General features: G+C 38.2%; 1 protein-coding gene across 1 annotated transcript in view; it reads right to left on the bottom strand.

The window, feature by feature from the left end:
* Nucleotides 1–423: 423 nt before the first annotated feature.
* LOC136885319 (ATP-binding cassette sub-family C member 4) overlaps nt 424–20460 on the bottom strand; it is a 162267-nt gene continuing 142230 nt past the window's right edge. Inside the window, exons 20-25 of the mRNA XM_068230294.1 lie at nt 20192–20319; nt 19469–19714; nt 15546–15706; nt 12522–12651; nt 7425–7535; nt 424–810 (exon numbers count right to left, since the gene is read on the bottom strand). Coding sequence (XP_068086395.1) covers nt 760–810; nt 7425–7535; nt 12522–12651; nt 15546–15706; nt 19469–19714; nt 20192–20319 — 827 coding nt within the window. The 3' untranslated portion in view covers nt 424–759. The remainder of the gene's footprint in view (nt 811–7424; nt 7536–12521; nt 12652–15545; nt 15707–19468; nt 19715–20191; nt 20320–20460) is intronic.

The raw sequence follows: 20460 nt of genomic DNA, 5'->3' as shown, positions 1-20460 counted from the left end.
GAGTATAGCTCTATATGGCGCTGAAACATGGACATTAAGGAAGGAAGAACAAAGAAGAATAGAGGCATTTGAGATGTGGATTTGGCGAAGAATTTAAGGAGTAACATGGGGAGATAAAATATCAAATGTGGAAGTTCTGAAGAGAGTGGGAGAAGTGAGTAGCATGCTGACCATAATCCAAAATAGGAAGAAAAATTGAATAGGGCATACTCTAAGACACAACACTTTACTACGAGTAGCAATTGAAGGGATGATAAAAGGAAAATGAGGAAGAGGAAGGAGACGATATCAGTTATTAGACAGCATTAGAAAAAGAAAGGAAGATTATGCAGAAGTGAAGAAAAGGGCACAAGATCGAGAGATATGGAGGTCACAGCCATGATTGGACCTACCGAATGGCAGAACAACCTATGATGATGATGATGATAGCATGTTGCAATATTCTCTAAGCCTTAGCAATCAACAAGTAATATTTGCCACAAAATATGACCTGGTATTTAGGAAAGTGCCCGTACTTGCCATACCTTTAAGTTGGATAAACTATGTTCTTATAGCTGACCAAATTCTAGGAACTGAGTTTTACATCCTTCACAAGATGCTTTCTTACCTGGTAACAATTTCATTGTTACCTCTGCTACAATCTTTCTCTGGTACTCAGAATAGATACACACGTACCACCTTGTATCTATTGCTCCAGTTTTACATGGTGTAAAAATAATAGTACTTCATTGCTCCATATACAGATTCTTTCCTGAAGTTTCATTCTGTCTTGTCGTGGACCTCTTCACCTTTCTCTTCGGTCAGGTAAGCCTGCATAAGAAAAACAAGTAGAATCATTAAAACAAAGACTGACGAAGGAAGTGTCTGAACCGGGGAATTGCAGATCAAGCTGAAAATTAGCACACATATTGGGTGAGCACAACTAGGCAGAACCGTGAGTGATAAAAATATCCAAAATTAAGTTCCCTTCATACTAGAAGGCACAATTAAAATTCACATGTTTTAAATGTTTAAATTGGTGTGCTGGTGGCATGCGCATGATTGGCTGTGCCCAAGCTTGCTTCGCCACAGTACAATGCTCCCCATTATCTGGCGTTGTCACGTTATGAGAGATGACAGGCTTGGCAAACGCTTAAAATATATTCATATACGGGAAGTGTTTGAGTTTTGAATTATGAATTTCAACTTTGGGAAAGTTATTTTCTTCCTGGAGGAAAAGTGTGGAAGATGTGTTGAAATGCACCTCATAAATGATGTTTTCACATGAAAATATTTACGTTGTTCCTAAAAAATCCGGAAAAATTAGATCCGCAGAATAAATGATTGGCTTCATAATGTATTCAATCTGCAAGTGCTGTATGGCGATGTTGCACTTGTGGATTCCTTTTCCTGACATACATCTTTAGAAAGTAAAGAGCACATACGACAGATGATTATTCCTCCTGGGGCCACAGCCTCTTGTCAACCATTGCATATATATATATGGATTTAGGATCTCAAGAAGATTTGTTTGCAGATATTCTAACACTGTTCGGTTATTGAATTTTGACATCAATTTGGTCCAGAGAAATACAATCTTAAAAATGTAATCTCTGACATATTACCAATTGTTGTCCCCTCGTTTTACTTCAGTGTGGCAATACTCAGAGTACCGAAGTCTGTCCCCATCCCACAATCCCAGACTCTTTTGAAGAATAAAACTTTTTTTACATAGCCTACTTATTACTTATACTTGTGTTAACACATACCACATCTTTGCTATTCAGCTGATCAACTTTACAAGATAAGAACTATGAATAGAAGGAAAATCATTACCAGTTATGACAATTGACAAAACACTCAAGATATTAAAAGTGTTTCAGCATATTTCTAGATGTACTTTAGTGTTTATCTTTGGTATTTTACTAATTGTTAAACATCTCATCATTTTACCTGTTAGAGATTCAACTGTTGTAACAAGTCACATTTTAACGTATCTTTAATCAGCTGATTAATGTCCCTAGACTCATATAAGAACTCAGTAAACAATGAATGGTTGGACAATCTTTTAATGCATATGTTCATATAATGACAACAAATCTCAAGAGTTTAAAGCACTTTCTTCTTATAACTTAGATGTTTTTGCTTCAGTTATTTTTGATATTGTACCAATCATGGCAGAAATTAAATGAAATGGCCTATGACTTTTAGTGCCAGGTGTGTCCGAGGACAAGTTCGGCTTGCCAGGTGCAGGTCTTTTGATTTGACACCCACAGACAATTTGCGCGTCATGATGAGGAGGAAATTTTATTTTCCACTAATTGTAGGTACAATTTAGGGATGGTGAATGGAGAAAGGGCATAGCCCCACATACACAAATGATGATGAAGAAGACACATGCACCCAGTCTCAGTGTCAGCGAAACTAGCCAATGATGGTTAAAATTCCCGACCCTGCCGGGAATCAAACCCGGGACCTCTGTGACCAAAGGCCAGCATGCTAATCATTTAGCCATGGAGCCGGACACCAATCGTGGCTTATATCTAATGACTGAGGATGACATCAAAATTTGAGGTCAAAACTAGTAGCAATGAATACTCTGTGAATAAAGCATACCCCGTGTATGCATAAGTCTTTTCCGGTTTCACTAAGAGATGGCGCCAGAGAACAGTACGCAGCGCATGAATTTGACACATACGTCAGTTTGTTTGTCCGACATTAACCTACCAACAGAGACAAGTTGAGTCCGCTAAACACTAGTGTCTATTGTATCGTTCAGGAATCGTGTCTATGTTTGTGCCTGAAAAAGAACATATATGGCACGCATTGCTTTCCTTATTTAATTAAAAAAAAAGGCTGTGGAAAGTCATCGTTTGCTGGTAGAAACATGTGGTGAACACGCTTCATCCATTATAACATCCAAGACATGTTCTAATCGACCATGCTTTGTGTCTGGTGGGACGAGAGCGATATTGTGTATAATGAGCTTTTGAAGCCCAGTAAAACCGTTAATGCACAACGCTATCGCCAACAAATGATTAATTTAAATCATGCATTGATCGAAAGACAACCAGAATGGGCCAGAAGACATGGCATAGTGATTTTTTTTACATGACAATGCACCATCTCATGCAGCAAAACCAGTGAAAGACACCTTAAAATTGCTTGGATGGGACATCCTTCTGTACCCGCCGTACGGACGAAACGCTGGTTAATAGAGCAAACGCCTGAAAAGCCATACATCTAATTTTTCATCTGATTTTAGATGTGCTCTATTGGTGGAAAAATATCTAATTCCCTCCATGGGAACTTAGAATTTCCATTCGGAATTGCTAGGCAGGCATTAATTCCATTGTGGAGTTTTATCTCCCGTATGCAGTTATCAGACTGTGCCTGTTAAATAGGCTTCTGAAAAGTTCACCTGCATACACCCCAGCGTCAGTGGGTAGGGTCTGACACATCCCACTCTGAAGAGTCTAGTGTCAGACCTAAGACAAAACGCTGGTTAATAGAGCAAACGCCTGAAAAGCCATACATCTAATTTTTTATCCGATTTCTGCCCCGACCTGGCGCCATCTGACTAGGGATGGCAGTTTTAAAAAAAATACCGATATATCGATATTTCGATATATTGAAAGCTTATATTCGATAGTCGATATTTATTGCACATAATATATCGGTATATTCAAGCGATATCGATATATCGTAACCCAAGAGTAACTACAATATCATCACCAGATCTCAATGCATATATATCAATATTGGTTTATTCTGCCTGTGCACGCGACTGGTTGGTTGAGTTTATCTTGCTACTGGAATTCGCGGTTTAATTATCCGTCAACGGCTGCTAATTTCAGATGACCACTAGCCTGCACGGTTGCTAGGGTTATACTTCCATAACACAAATTTTCATTCACCCGCAGCCACAAGACAGCAGTCGAGGCATAGATCCTGAATAAATAGCTTTTTTAGAGTGAAAGAAGTAGTGTCAGTAATGCTTGATGTTCATATAAACCTCGTAAATTAGTAGAAATGGCTGAAAATAGTTAAGAATATGATGCAGCATCTACCGTGCAAGTATTTATGGTTTTATCATTGCATTGATAGGATAAACAAGGAAGAGGAAAGGAAGCGGCCGTGGCCCTTAAGTTAGGTACCATTCCGGCATTCGACTGGAGGAGAAGTGGGAAACCACGGAAAACCACTTCGAGGATGGCTGAGGTGGGAATCGAACCCACATCTACTCGTTTGACCTCCCGAGGCTGAGTGGACCCCGTTCCAGCCCTCGTACCACTTTTGAAATTTCGTGGCAGAGCCGGGAATCGAACCCGGGCCTCCGGGGGTGGCAGCTAACCACACTAACCACTACACTACAGAGGTCTTACCACGCTTACGTCTCTTGGTTAACTGTTTTGTTGAAACATTCAAATTTACGTGCAAACCAGATTCAGAATGACATAAAATCAAATGAAATGTTCCAATCATTTAGTAATACATAGAAGCAGATTCGAACAAATCAAAACATTGTTGATGGCTTCAAGCATGCTGCACATTTTAACGGACTTAAATTCTTAGCTGCCGCCTTACCTTATAAAGTAAGGAATCAATCAAATTCGGAATTATATACAAACAAATTAAAATTTTTAATCATTCAGTATTATGTACAGATAGATACAAACAAATTAAATATTTCTTGATGGCTTCAAACAAGTTGCATATTGTTAATAGATCCCCGATTTATAGAACTTCAATATAATTTCAAATCCTTGTATTTTGGAAAAGAAATAATTTTATATCGAGATATATCGCTATTTTGTTTTGATAGTAGGATAATATCGGCATGTCGATATCGAATGAAATATCGATATTTATTATATCGGAACGTCCCTAGGTGTTATCGATGCCTACGAGATAAGTAAAGGCCTCAGCATGCACGGTCTCTTCAAGTACTAAGTAGCAGCAGTTCAAATATCGCCGCTGGATGTGAGGTTTTCCCTCCATTCCTCAGCACGATTCCAATTGGCATTACGGTAATAACTTGCACATAAAAGCACATTACAAATATAAAACATTGCGTTTTGAGTAGGAAAGTGATATTTCTATGACGTTTAATGAAGAAAAATAAACGTATCACCGAGTAATTCAAGATGAGCTCATACGAATCAGGTAGTATAATTGCAACCGGAAAGTACACATCCTAATAAAAATGAAAATACTTCATAGTATATTTTAAAACACTGCAGTATTCACAGAGCCTTCGTCGATGAATGCAGAGTGGGTCTCGGCCCACAAGTGGCCACGGCTGGTCCGTGGTCCAACAGCTCTGCACTCCGACCGGCCAACCGAGCAGAGGAAGGGTGGCTCTTCGTCTCTGTATTCGGGAGACTGGACAGGGCTGGACCTCACGGCTGGTCTCCACTGTCGGTTTTCCTGAGAACGGTTTTACGTGGTTTTCCATTCTCCTGCAATAAGGCAAATGCTGGGAGGGTTCCTAGTATAGGCCACGGCCGCCAACCCCCTCACCATCTCCGAGCATCTCCTTCGCCGTAACAAATCTCCCGGCCTCACAGACGGCGTCACCATCTAAGAGGCCCGCCTCCTCCTTCAGGGGAGGAATTAAAACATTTTAGTATTAGTACGTAACCTAGTCTTGCCATGCAAATACCCTGAAAAAAAGTGTTGGCATTGATTGCGACTAGTTTTAGTAGAAATGCTAAAACACGTGCTTTCAAAATGTTCACTACATACTACAGACTTCGAGGAAGGTTGCCACATGCTATTTTTCTCGTCACCGCGACATGACATAATTAAGACCCATTTTTCTCGTAGTTCCACATTTGCTCGTGGAAATAAATGCCACTACCTTTCTGAAGTTTACTTTTGCAGAATGGTGCACGCGCAATAAACATCTTGTGAATAGAATGTTTACAATAAATACTCTCTCGGCTCTTGTATATTTATCAATATGCACAAAACATTTTCTTAATGTAAATCCACAGCCTGTTTAGAGTCATTTGACCGGGTCAGCAATGGAACGAATTAAGCCCCATCTAGCGGCGAGAATAGGAAATTTCCCGGCTGCCGAAGCCTGTCGCATTCCTCTGGGGCAATGATTAATGACTGACAAATGAAATGATATTTGAGAGTGTTGCTGGAATGATAGATGGCAGGGAAAACCGGAGTACCCGGAGAAAAACCGGTCCAGCACAAATCTCATATGGAGTGACCGGGTTTTGAAGCACGAAACCCATCGGTGAGAAGTTGGCGCGCTGCCACCTGACTCGCGGAGGCTTCTATTTTCATAACTTTACGTTTAAATATAAACCATATACTCATCACAAGCTGAATACACAAATCAACGCCTTTTATAATGAATTTTAAGGCTTATCTCACCTAAACTTACCTTTTTCCTTCACAGTTTCCATATAGTCTGTGTTGTTAAATGGTGGAGGGCTAACACGAAGTCTAGCGGTGACTCTGGAACTAGAACGTATTTCGCGCTGTGTAAACTGCCATGCGGAGGCAACTGTGTTACATATTCCACCGTTTGTATTCGAATTATAGTCCGGCCTACCAGAGGCTCAGAGCAAGGTATTGATTAGATTGGATATTTCCAGGTTGCAATTCCACCTTCACTAGCACCATCTCTTGCAGAATTATCGGCGTTCTCTAGTGCGGATGTTGTTAATGAAAATAATAATTCAAAGAAAAACGATATATTAATGGAAAAACCGATATATTATTCGATAAATCGAATCAAAATTTCGATGTCGATATATCGATAAATCGAAAGGAAAATATCGGTATTTCATAAAAACCGATAAATAGTTGCCATCCCTACATCTGACTTACCACTTCGCATCAATGAGTCAGGCGCTCACAGAGCAGCACTTCAGCAATTTTGAGGAAGTTGAAAAATGGCTCGAATTGTGTGCCACAAGCAGTTTTCTGGCATGGTATTCATAACTTACCTGAAAGATGGGCGAAATGTTTAGAAGCCGATGGCCAATATTTTGAATAAACAAAAAATGAATTTCCCTTGAAAATTACATGTTTTCTTTACCACAAAAACCGGAAAAAACTTATGCATACACCTGGTAGTCATTTTTATTTTAGCATGAGTGTTTCGGTAACATTACTCAATTTAATCATATATTTCTAGTTACCAATTTGACGGTGAATGTATTTGCTATTGTTACAGCCTTGGTCCTGTTATATCCCGTACTCTTTTTATCGCAGTTCTATTCTGTTCTGAAGATGAAGAGAGGATGAAATATAGACAGAATTTCATTGATACCTAGAGATGCTATATTACTGGATTTCTTCAGTTTTTAAATTTCTGTGGGAAATTTTTAATGTCTTTCTTTTCTAATGCACGATAGGTTTCCTCCACCGATGAGAAACAAACATTATATCAGCTGTCTTACTCGACACACTGCACTCACCTCTTCAGCTATGGCTGATAATCGTTCAGCCATGGTCTTTCCAGTCTGTTGAACCATCTGGTAGAAAATACCTTTAGAATTCTGCAGTAATATGTGGGGATGATCATATTCCTGGAAAAGAAAGGAAAAATAAATGTAATTTTATTTACTTAACTTGCTAAAAATACAGCACCTTCTTAATATACACATGCTTTTAGTACATTTTAAAAATTACTATGAAATCATCGTAAAAACAGGTAAGAACCACTTGATGTGAATACAAAAGAAAATAATGGTCTAAAATAAGAGCGGATTTTTATATATATTTTAAACATATACACAATAATACGAAGGGATGCATAGCCTTTATTACAAACTGTTATGCCTTTCCATGTTCGGTCTGCAAGCCTCTGTAAGTTAACTATATGTGACTAGATCTGTAGCCCTGTTCATCATTAAACATTAAAATGTGAGTCCAACTATCGTTGCTATGGTCTCCCTTTACTTCTCTTACTTTTCATGGTCGAGTCCATTATTCTCCTAGGTAACCTATCCTCCTCCATTCGCCTTGCATGAAGCTTATTTATGCGTACAGCTTTGTCCAATTGAATTAATTCTGAACCTAGTCTTCACCTTCTCATTCTGAATACCATCCTGCCATTGTTTCCACCTGCTTGTACCGTCAATCTTTTGCTATTTGCTTTACATCGCACTGACACAGATACGTCTTACAGTGACGATGATATAGGAAAGGCCTAGGAATTGGAAGGAAGCGGCCTTGGCCTTAATTAAGCTACAGCCCCAGCATTTGGCTGGTGTGAAAATGGGAAACCACAGAAAACCATCTTCAGGGCTGCCGACAGTGGGGCTCGAACCCACTATCTCCCGAATACTGGATACTGGTCGCACTTAAGCGACTGCAGCTATCGAGCTTGGTCCGTCAATCTTTCTCGCTGCTTTCATGTCTTACAACTGATAAACTTCATCTTTGAGTTCCATATTGACACTAATACAAGCAACTTTATTCCTTAATAGAATATGAACTTCCAGTTCCACCTATTCAGTATTATTATATAAACATATATCATTAAGTGGAACCGTAAGTTTATATTATATTAAGGAATAAAATTGTTTATACTTTTCATGTCCATTACTTCTAGCTTATTAATAACATATCCTGAGCTCACCCAGGGTTCACTCCCATACAGAAAAGTTGGTCTGAAAAACAGATTGTTGTAAAGATAGTTTTGTCCGGGAACTGACTTCCTTCTTACAGAATACTGTTGATCGCAACTGCGAGCTCACTACATCAGCTTTACTGCACCTTGATTCAATCTCTCTTGCTATACTACCATCCTGGGAGAGCACACCTCCTAAATACTTTAAGAAATCCACCTGTTCCATTTTTTTTTGTATTCCTGACCTGATATTAAATTCTCTTAGGCTTCTTCCCTACTGACATATTTGCAGGGAGACAAAGAGAGAAACATGATGTAAATTAAAGCATCTACAATGAAACCTGTTTACAACAGAACCTGTACATTGCGGAAACCTGGTATTAACGGAAATATTCCATGGCCCCGTGTGATTAACACTAAAATATGTACAAAAATACCTGTACATAGCACAACTCGTTAGTTCCTCAGTATACAGCGGGGAAAAAAAACATTTTTTATGTGTAATTTTTCATTCATGATGAGAGCTGAATTATTTATTTTTGAATTCATATAATTATAATTTCGTGTGGCTATTTCTAGCCGAGTGCAGTCCTTGTAAGGCAGACCCTCCGATGAGGGTGGGCGGCATCTGTCATGTGTAGGTAACTGCGTGTTATTATGGTGGAGGATAGTGTTGTGTGTGGTGTGCGAGTTGCACGGATGTTGGGGGCAGCACAAACTCCCGGCCCCCGGACCATTGGAATTAACCAATGAAGGTTAAAATCTCCCGGCCGAGTCGGACTTTGAATTCATAATAATGTTATTAGTTATACATTGTACTAACCATACATTTTATGTTTTTCTGAAACTGAGGTGCCAAAATTTTGTCCCGGTGGAGCTTTTTATGTGCCGGTAAATCCACCGACACGAGGCTGGCACCAGGATTGAACCTGCCAACTTGGAGAGCGAAGGACCAGCGCTTTACTGTCTGAGAAACTCAATCAGGCATTTAAAAAAAATATTCTTTGAATCTTTAAGGAAAAAAAAGTAATCGTACAGATTATGTCCAGAAATCAATTCTTGTATATTTAACAAATTGTAATTGTTACGAGAAATTTAACTCCCTTGAGAACATGAAAAGCTGTGAAAATTAAATTTATTGTAGTTGCTCTTATGTAATGATTAATAAAGTAGTCTGCGTCTGTAGCGTAACAGCGCGATTAGCTGCCCTCCTCCGAGGTCTGGGTTTGATTCCCGGTACTGCCAGAAATTTAAGAATGGCAGGAGGGCTGGTGTATGTGGTTAGAATGGTACATGCAGCTCACCTCCAATGGGGATGTGCCTGAAAAAAGCTGCACCACCTCGGGATGAGGAACCGTCTTTACTTCTTTAATAAAGTAGACAGTATGACAGCATACAGTGGTGTGTTGTTTATCGTAAGAGGTCCACAGTGCAGTAAAGAGACTAGAAAACAGCTCAGACTACTGTGCAGAACCCCAGTACACAATATGTGATTGCAATGTACCTTACATCATGTTTACATGTACACAGCAGGGGAAAAAACTTAGTACCTTGAGATTCCGTTGGGTTCAGGTTTCGCTGTATAATGAATACCTTGTTTTGTTATTATGTTGTTTTTTTAAACGGTTAATTCTTCTTTGGGTAAATGTTACAGATAGGGTAGAATTCTATAGTGTTTACAGCCCCTCCAGTCAGAGACTTAACGCAGCTTCCACTAAGCCTTAGTGATATGTATAAATTTAGTTTTTGCCTCATTAACCCTAAGTTCTTTATAGCTGGTTTCATTAATAAAGCCAGCCCCGTGGTGTAGGGGTAGAGTGCCTTCCTCTTACCCGGAGGGCCCCGGTTCAATTCCCAGCCAGGTTAGGGACCTGAGGGCTGGTTCGAGGTCCACTCAGCCTACATGATTAGAATTGAGAAGCTATCTGATGGTGAGATAGCGGTCCTGGTCTAGAAAGCTAAGAATAACAGCCGAGAGGATTTGTCGTGCTGACCACACGGCACCTTGTCATCTGCAGGCCTTCGGGCTGAGGAGTGGTCGCTTGGTAGGCCAAGGCCCTTCAAGGGCTATAGTGCCATGGGGTTTGGTTTGGTTTGGTTTGGTTTGGTTTGGTTTGGTTTGGTTCATTAATAAATATATCTGCCAGGTATATGACATATTTTAATACAATTGATGAATACTATGTTCATTTCGTATTGAGTTTGAATAATTATTCCTTTCAATGGAATATTAGATATTTTTCACCATTCTATACCTAAAATAAAATGCATAAACTTACTTTAATGAACATTTATGAAAACATTCACTTTCTATTAGATCAAAGAATAATAATCCTAGGAGTAATCTACATGAAATTCCTAATTGCACCCATATCCTTTTTTTAGACTTTTTAACATATTTAAAACATTAAAAAGATAATTACCAGTGATCATATTACTTAGATTAGATTAAATGCGATGATATTACGCAGCTAAGATCTGGACAGTGACAAGTAGGGAGGAGAGAAGAATTCAAGCGAAATGAAATACCTATGAAGTATGATAGGAAAGACAGAGTGGCAAACAAAGATGTGAGAAAGGACGTCAGAATGGAAAAGTTAAATGAGATGACTGATAGGAGTAAACTAAGATGGTGTGGACATGTAAGGAGGATGGGGGAGGAAAGAATACTAAAACAGATGACGGAGATTAAGTTCAAGGGAAAGAGAGCGAGAGACGTAGACTAAGGTGGATCGATTGAATAAAGAGGAGTGCAAGGAGAAGAAGGTACCTGGACTGGGACAAAATGATGGAAGAGGAATGGTGGAAGGAGAGAGGAAGGTGTACAAGTGTCATAAATGTCCCAAAGCGGCAGGAGAAACGAGGATGATAATGCCAATCAAGGCTGAAGAAAGTCAAATAGATCAAAACATATTCTATTATAGGTCATATCTTTTTAAGTATTAAGTGGTGGAAAATACATAATTTTTTATTGTCAGCTAGTAATGGTACGACATTAGTACATGCGATAATACTGAATTTTGCACCCAATGTGACACCACAATCAGGGCTTTAACTCAGGGTTGGACAAATCCCTCATGTCCAGTCGCCATGGCTATGATAAGAAATGTATAGGTGCCTAATATTTTTGAATTGTAACTGCTAAATTTCAGTCTGAGTAAAAAAAAATATTTTTGGAACTTATTTCTACTCTGAAAATAGCAAAGTATAAAAAATTAATTTGGTGGCAATTTTAAAAACTCTACAGTAAAATTTGTTCGTAAAGTATTTTGTTTCCTTTTGTTGTTATTGTTACTGTCGTCTCTCTATTGTATCTAAAAATGGTTATTATAAGGTTTAGAAGCTGTTATAAGCATCTGTTACACCTGACCATTGACTTGAGTTGATATATCGAACACGTGTATCTTGTGATCGCTCGTAACCATTACATCGACAAGTCAAACCTTCCATTTCACCGATCTTGGCACCGTATTTTCACCGTTATGTTCTTTGTGTACTGCGCTACTATGTAATAAGCAATGCTCAGGGCTTAGTACATTAGAGCCCATTAAATGAAGTGCCTAGAGTAGTGGATGTGATTCAAGAGTGATTAAGATGAAGTGAGAGATCGAACTGGTTAATACTATACAGGTAAGCAAATTATTTTTATTTGTTAAGTCTGGCACATAAGAAATTTTACAGGCTCCTAGAATTGTTTCTGATTTGTCCAGCCCTGCTTTAACCTTCTTTACTGCATTTTCAATCACAATATTGAACAGTATTGGAGAATGGACCATCTCCCCGACTGACACAAAATTACAGCAAAATATTCTGATTTAGTCTTTACAAGGCTTCTGAATAACTGAATATTGTGTAAATAATTTAGCACTCATTATAAACCTGAACCTCTTGCTTAATCAACACATCAAATCAGCTGACGATTTAAAAACACACAACTTACCACAGCTTCTCCTGCATCCATGACTAGCACCTTGTTGGAGTCCATGATGGTGTTCAATCTGTGAGCGATTGTCAGCACTGTACAGTCTTTAAACTTTCTACGAATAGTCTGTTGAATGAGAGCATCAGTCCTGTGAAAGAAAATCTTCATGTGTACCGTATTTCTCCAAATCCAAGACCTCCAACACTTTTTCCTTTAAAAAACTAAATCGGGCTTAAATAGTGCTTTGTGAAATCATAATCTTATTTATAACGACTTACAAATTTAATATGTGAGAAAAAATGTAAATTCTGCTTACTACCCTAATCATTTTCATTAGGGGTATCTGATATCTCCCTCTCTTTCACCATTCCCTCAGTTCTGAGGATCATGATTTCAGAGGGGGCTTTTGGTTAAGAGATAAGAATTTCATAGTGTTCTGTATTGAAGTGAGTTCACTATTAAGTTGAAAGAAGATATAAGATGGTTCAACCTTTCAATACTATTAAAATAAGAAATGTAAGTTTTACATTCCTACTTAATTATAATTGGTACCGGTTTCGGCCAGTATTCTTCTTCATCATCAGCTGATCACAAATAAGTATAAAATACAATGCACAGGTAAAAAAATGTGAAGTTTAAAAAATACTGTCAGTTGCTCTTTGTGAAGCACTAAAACAATTTAGGGAGCACTGTGTGTTGAAATTTCAATGTTATGAAGAAGTCTAGAAACAAACACGTATTTTTCAGTTGCAGTTCATGAGGCACTGTATAATTTTAGGGATCAGGACTATGTGTCGACAGTTCCGAAAATTTTGAAGAAGTCGTAGATCAACTACGTAAATGTAGTACGGAGTAAGATCTTGAAGAGTAGCAAGACATGTGCCGATCAGCACTGTGCTTCCATACGTTAGTGGAAAACTGATGAAAAAAATTAAAAAAGTGTAAGTATAAAGCCTTTAAATGCTGATATGAGTGAAATAGTACAATATAGTAGTATAGTCAAAAGAAATATATCCAAGTTAAAGAAATTCGTATGTTAGATTCTTGAAGTTATTGAAACATATGACATAGAAAAAACAATTGTGAAGAAAAAAAATACTAAAAAGGGCAAAATTGGAGCAGTTGAGGAGCGTAATGACATAACGTGTTATATCTTGAAGGTAAGAGTTGAGGTCGATCTTAGAATAGCGTAATGTTTAAATTTGAAAGTTAGAGTGGTCTAAATTATTAGAGATGTTAGAAAATATAATTCAGTTACGAGAGGGAAAAAAGAAGGAAAGTAAAAAGGAAAGAAAAAGTTGAAGTAGAAAAATAATGATTAAAATAAAGGAAAATAAATGAGGAGGTGTAGTAGCTTAAGGTGGATCAGGTGGATGGGTTATAGGAACTGGAAAAAGTCCGTAGGAACTATATAAGGCCTGGAATATTGAATTTGGGTTTGTAAATTTAGCATTTTTGAAAAAACAGATAAGGAAGTCGAATAAAATATTAATTTTTTTTTAGAAATGTCATTTAAATTGAAATTGGGGTTGAAATATCGGTCAAGATGAATAAAACAAGTTTCGGTAATGTTTAGAAGGGGGCCTTTGTTAATAACTTTAAGAATTTTTATGTCTTTATCAATACTGGTGAAATTATGATTAGAGTTTTGTATGTGTTGTCCTATTGCAGAGAATCTGTTGTATTTTATAGCGTTGATGTGTTCAGAGTAACTGATATTAAAGTTACGTCCTGTCTGTCCGATGTACGAAGAGCTACAGTTATTGCATTGAAATCTGTATACTCCAGATTTAGAAAAAACATTAGATTTATTAATTGAGTTAGAGTTGTGTAATAAATCAAGATTTCTGTTATTGGTTCTAAAAGATATTTTCATGTTGTGTTTTTTAAGAATGTTGGCGATTTTATAAGCGTTTTGAGAGAAAGTAAAAGCGGAAAATGTAGTGGGTTTGGTTTTATCTTTTGTTAATATAATTTTGGGGCAGTGTTTGAATTTATTAATAATAACGGTTTATGAAAGAGTTGTTAAAAGTCATTTTTAATTTTGCAATAGTAAGGATGGTCTATTGATGTCTTAATTGGTGTCTTAATGCCAACGCCGGATATTGGCTTTAGTTGTGCCGTATTTTCTTGCAGCTGCACAATTCTTCATTTCTGCAAGTTTAATAACAATTAACTTTAAATTGGCATCATAATATCAATGAGAACTCATTGAGAACTTGCCAGTAATACCTGTTCCACGTGTCTGTACATCATGACGATCCATCACCAAAATATTCCTCCTATGAAAATGTTATAATTGTCAGGTACAGCAGGCTGCCCCTAGACACATCTCACTCGATGGCTTTGGCCAGCTTCAGCAACTAGAGGTGTACAACAAAGACGGACACATTGAAGGTCAATGAGTTTCGGGCCTGTGGAGGTTGAAGGGAAGCAGCATGGTTGCTGTGACAGCCGCCAATGGTGTTCATTACTGTTAGGTTTCTGAGGAAGAAACCTCATCTCGGATTCAGAGAAATGCGGTACTAACTGACAGCTGTTAAGCTCAAATTAGGTTTTTAATCAGCTGTATGGTCATTTAAGTAAATAACAAAAGTATTACTGAACATAATAAGGAAAATATTTAAAAGCAGGATTGACCAGTGTGTAAAAGAAGATCTGTTTGTATGAGGCAGGGGATAAACAGAGACAGTCTAATGTAATAAAGTACAACTGGAAGGACAAGTGGCCGATCTGGAAGATTTATAAGAACCAGATAACTATGAATGGAAATGAAAGAAAAGCAAAATACAAAAAACAATGTGAGACAAGAGTGTCCCCTTTCACCATACATCATCGTCGTCGTCGTCGTCATCATCATTAGGTGTTCTGCCTATTGGCAGGTTCGTGACATAACTGTCTATCTGATCCTGTCCCAGGCTAACTGTCTGGTAGTCTGGTATCTTCCCCACTTCATTTCATTTCATTTAGTTTTAATTTTCTCTAAGACCAAATTGAATTCTCTAAACAGAGTTGGATGTTCCAAAGAATCTCTCTACTTACTGAGGGTCCACATTGGCAGTAGCTTCATCTAACACCAAGATCTTGTTGTTTCTAAGGATAGCTCGAGCTAGGCATACCAACTGCCTCTGCCCGACACTGAAGTTGGAACCACCTTCATGGACGACAAAGTCCAAACCATCAACAGCATCCCTAAGTTCAACCTAAAAAGATAATACTAGATGAATGAAATATGTTTAAAGCAAATAATGAGATAAAACATAACTAGTGGATGCATCATTACTAGGGTTCGTGGTTTATAGCTTTTAAAAATCAGAGATTTAGCATTTTGATTTTCAAATTTAGCATTTTGTAGCATCTATACTTCTCAAATTTAGCGTTTTGTAGCAAACTGGTTAAAAATGGGCATAATTTGCTAAATTGCAAACACAATAGTTGGGAGTAAAATCATACTGTTTAATAACACATTGCTCGCCATGCAGTTTTGAATACACGATGCAAAATAAAGCAGACATCAGTATAAGACTGCAAGAAGTATTCTAAAAAAAAAACACACACACACTCACATGAATATGTATATTTACACATTACGCAAGCTCAAAATAAATAACAGCCTACCTGGAAGGAGTGAATGAAATGAGCATTCAGCAGTAATAAGAACAGTGTCAAGAAGCCATTCATTTTTCAAAAAACCTTTTAACTGGAAGACAAATAGATATTTTTAGTGTAACAGAGTTGAAACTTTTAACAACTATTCTAATGAATAGATATAGTTTTTAAGCAGGCTAACTATGTATTCATCCTGTCTCATTTCATCAACCCATTAACCGTCACATTGTTTTAACATCATTTTAATTTAATTTATATTCAAATAGTCTTTAAGAGGAACACTGTACCTGAAAATAATGTATTCAGAAACTTAGCGATTCACCTAAGCTTAACAACAGCTGAAGATGTTCTCAAGTGAGAACGAAACGTGTACTGTTTATCTATATATATAAAATAAGAGTTTTGTCTGTACATTGCTAGGAATTTGAAAAGAATGGTATTTCTGTATCGATCATGTCCACAGTAACAAGAAAATGCAGTTTTTACTTTTCCGTAATGTCTGTCTGCCTGTCTGTCTGTCTGTCTGTCTGTCTGTCTGTCTGTCTGTCTGTCTGTCTGTCTGTCTGTCTGTCTGTCTGTCTGTCCACGCATCACGAGGAAACGGCTGAAGAGAATTTAATAAAAATCGGTATGTAAAGTCGGGGGGTGAGCCGCTACAATCTAGGCTATAAATCATTTTATTCACGCTGAGTGAAATGGTAGTTTAGGGGAAGGCCTAAAATTCAATTCTCAAATATTTATATTATTAGTGGTCATATCGATAAATACTGCATAACTAAAGTTATATAGAATTAAATTTCTGATCATTTACGTCTTATGCATTTTTACCGTACCGGCTATGATAACACAGATATTAATGAATTTGGATTTTTGTTGCTAAGTCCATATCAACGCCGAGCCCCGACAAAATGGGTAAACAGAATTTAATGAAAATCGGTATATAGAGTCGGGGAATAAGAAACTACACTTTAAGCTATAAACAATGTTATTCACCCTGAGTAAAATTGTAATTTAGGGGAAGGCCTCTAAAATTTAATTTTTAAATACCTATGTTCTTCGTCCTATGGAAAAGTACTACATAACAAAAGTTATAGAAGAATACAATTTCCGAACATTTATGTTTTATTCAGTTTTACCGTACCGACTATGATAAGAGTGGTATTTCAGAACCGAAAGACAATTAATAATGTGAAGGCCTACAATATCGAAAGCGTGTAACATTGATCAACAATAACATTACACTGGCCGTTGTTTGTTGTAATGTTCTTTGCCTCTTATGCTGACATTCAACTCCGATAGATGGGATTACTGCTGAGTACCGAGTATAATAGTCTAACTGAATATTGGCGGGAAATAGCTGAGGAGTTAGATAACTTTCTTCTTTAGCATGCTATTCCTCTGATTCATACATTTTCTAATACTGCTGGTACGTTACACACTGGTTCATCATAGTATGCCAGCTATTCGATACCTACTCTGATGCGCTGTTTTGAATGAGCAGTGTGCGCACTTAAGTCAGAGGCTCAGTTAGTAGTAGTAGGAGTAGTGGTATGACCCCACCCATGGCACTAAAGCCCTTGAAGAGCCTTGGCCTACCAAGCGACCGCTGCTCAGCCCGAAGACCTGCAGGTGACGAGGTGTCGTGTAGCCAGCACGACGAATCCTCTTGACCGTTATTCTTGACTTTCTTGATTCACCGTCAGATAGCTCCTCAGTTCTAATCACGTAGGCTGAGTGGACCTTGAACCAGCCCTCAGGTCCAGGTAAAGATCCCTGACCTGGAAGAGGCAGGCACACTACCCCTACACCACGGGGTCGGCCAGTAATAGTATGAACTGGTCTAGAATTACAATTTAGGCCTATTCCAAATTATAGTACCACAATTCACTATATAACTCAAAATTCAACCCTGAAATGAGCCGTTTCTTAAGAAAAGCTTCTTCCTCTTCACTTTTATTAAATCTACATTAATTTTATTCCAAATTAGCAGCGAAGATGTGCTTTCTTCTCTGGCTTGGAGGAAAAATTGCCTCCACATCAGATAGTTCTTTCCCCCGTCAGTGTAGTGAATTGAGATTTTCCGACTCATCGAGTACTCCCAGGAAACAGATAAGTAAACGGGCATAGTTTTTGCCCTGGGACTATCCACTATTCGAATCCCCCCCGCCGAGAAAAAGACGAAGATTGTTCTCGGATCACGGATGTCTGCGTTTTGGTCATTCCAGCTCTGTAGCTTTGGACTGTTAGTTCGGCAGCATAGTACTGTTCGTTAAAAGTGAGAAAATGTGTGGTTTTTCATTTGATCGAGTATTTCATATGAAATCATTGCTTTGAATCGCGCCATTCCTACTGACGTCATTGTAATGACCCATGTTCATTTCAGTTGGGAAAACCACTAAGAGAGTCTTTCTGAGAATCTATAAAGGCAGGCAGGCGGAGAGTGAGTGTCTGCCATTATAATGAAAACTCCCCAACCTGATTGTGACTGACGGTAGGCAAGCTGGCCTACCATTACAATGAAAATTCCCTAATCCAGTCTTCATATGAGAAAAGACGTTGGTGACTTCCGCGTCATGTTTCTAGGGCAACGTTAAGAGCTATGCAACTTAATATAATCTTCCTCACAACGTTTACACTACCTAACCAAGAATTCTGTATAAAATTTAGAATTCCGTAGCAAAGCACGGGTACATCTGCTAGTAATTAATAATTTGCTAAAAAGCAAATGAAAAGTATCAAAAAGGTGGAAGATTTTCAATTATTGTAACTCTCTGTGAAGTGCAGGTCTTTCGATTCGATGCCCATAGGCGACCTGTGCCTCATGATGAGGATGAAATGATGATGAAGACGACACATACACCCGGCCCCCGTGCCAGTGAAATTAACCAATAATGGGGGAATCAAACCCGGGACCCCTGTGCCCAAAGGTCAGCACGCTAACAATTCACCAATGGAGCTGGACATCATGGATCATTATTTTGTTGTATATTGGCCAAAGCAGTCCCATATTGAGGACGAAACATCTACCAAAAGATACGTACAATTTGTTAATAATAATAAAGTTAAATATTTCAAGAATCTAATTAGTAATGAATAAGGTGGAACCAGAATTATATCCTTCTGAGGTTGTTATATAACAGCTTATAAATGACAAACACTGTTTTACTGTCAAAATTACACATTCATTTCAATATATTAAGAGCATTTTGTTGATTGTTTGGGAAAAATCTATTGTGTTACAAATTAGGTAACTTTCTGAAGAAAGTGCAGAAATAAAGCAGAGTGAACTCCTAATGGAATGCAAAGTGTTAAGACCACAACAAGCCAGAAATAATCATAAGTTTGTTTCCACTTACCTCCTCCAAGGCCATCCACAGAGCGTGGTCTGGGTACTCGTTGAATGGATCCAGGTTGTATCTCAGAGTGGCAGAGAAGAGTACAGGCTCTTGGGGAATAATGGAGATCTTCTTCCTGAGGTCATGTAGGCCAATCATTAATGTGTTCACATCGTCAATACGAACAGCTCCCTCTAACCTAGCCAGCCTGAACAGAGCAGCAATGAGCGAAGACTTCCCAGCTCCAGTTCGACCAACAATTCCCACCTGACAGAGAAAGCACATTAGAAGTTTGAAATAACAATGAAATCTTACACAGGGTTTTCCTCTTTCTGCCAGATCACAAATTGTACAGCCAACCAACCTAGTTTCAGTTTTGAGAAATATTCCCATTAGTGTTGAGTTTCCCAATAATTTTTTTATCCTATATGTTTTACATCACACCGACATAGATACGTCTTATAGCGACGATGGGATAGGAAAGGCCTAGGAATGGGAAGGAAGCGGCCATGGCCTTAATTAAGGTACAGCACCAGCATTTGTCTGGTGTGAAAATGGGAAACCACAGAAAACCATCTTCAGGGCTGCCGACAGTGGGGTTCGAACCCACTATCTCCCGATTACTGGATACTGGCCGCACTAATAAATATTTCCTCCTAAAAATATTTAGACTACTGCTACTACTACTACTTTTGCTAGGATCTCTCACTCTCTCATACACCACTTTTGTCAGATAAAAATTACCTTATGTGTTGGTTCTATTTTGAATTCGAGGTCTTTAAGCACTGGTGGGTCAGCCTGTGAATAGCGCAGGCTAGTGTGGTCGAAGTGAACTTCTCCTTTCGATGGCCAGGTAGCTGGAGGCTTCTTTCCTGAAATGGATTAAATTATTTGTATCATATAAGTTGGATGGATATAAATAATATAGTAGTTCATAGGAGGATGGAGATGGGGGAAAAAGAAGACAAATGAACTGTAGCTGAAAGATGAGAAACTGGAAAGAAGAAGTAGTA

This window comes from Anabrus simplex, chromosome 14 (assembly GCF_040414725.1).
Source record: "Anabrus simplex isolate iqAnaSimp1 chromosome 14, ASM4041472v1, whole genome shotgun sequence".
Classification (NCBI taxonomy): Eukaryota; Metazoa; Arthropoda; class Insecta; order Orthoptera; family Tettigoniidae; genus Anabrus; species Anabrus simplex.
The sequence above is the reverse complement of the archived record's forward strand: the minus strand, read 5'-3'. Positions and strand labels throughout refer to the sequence as shown.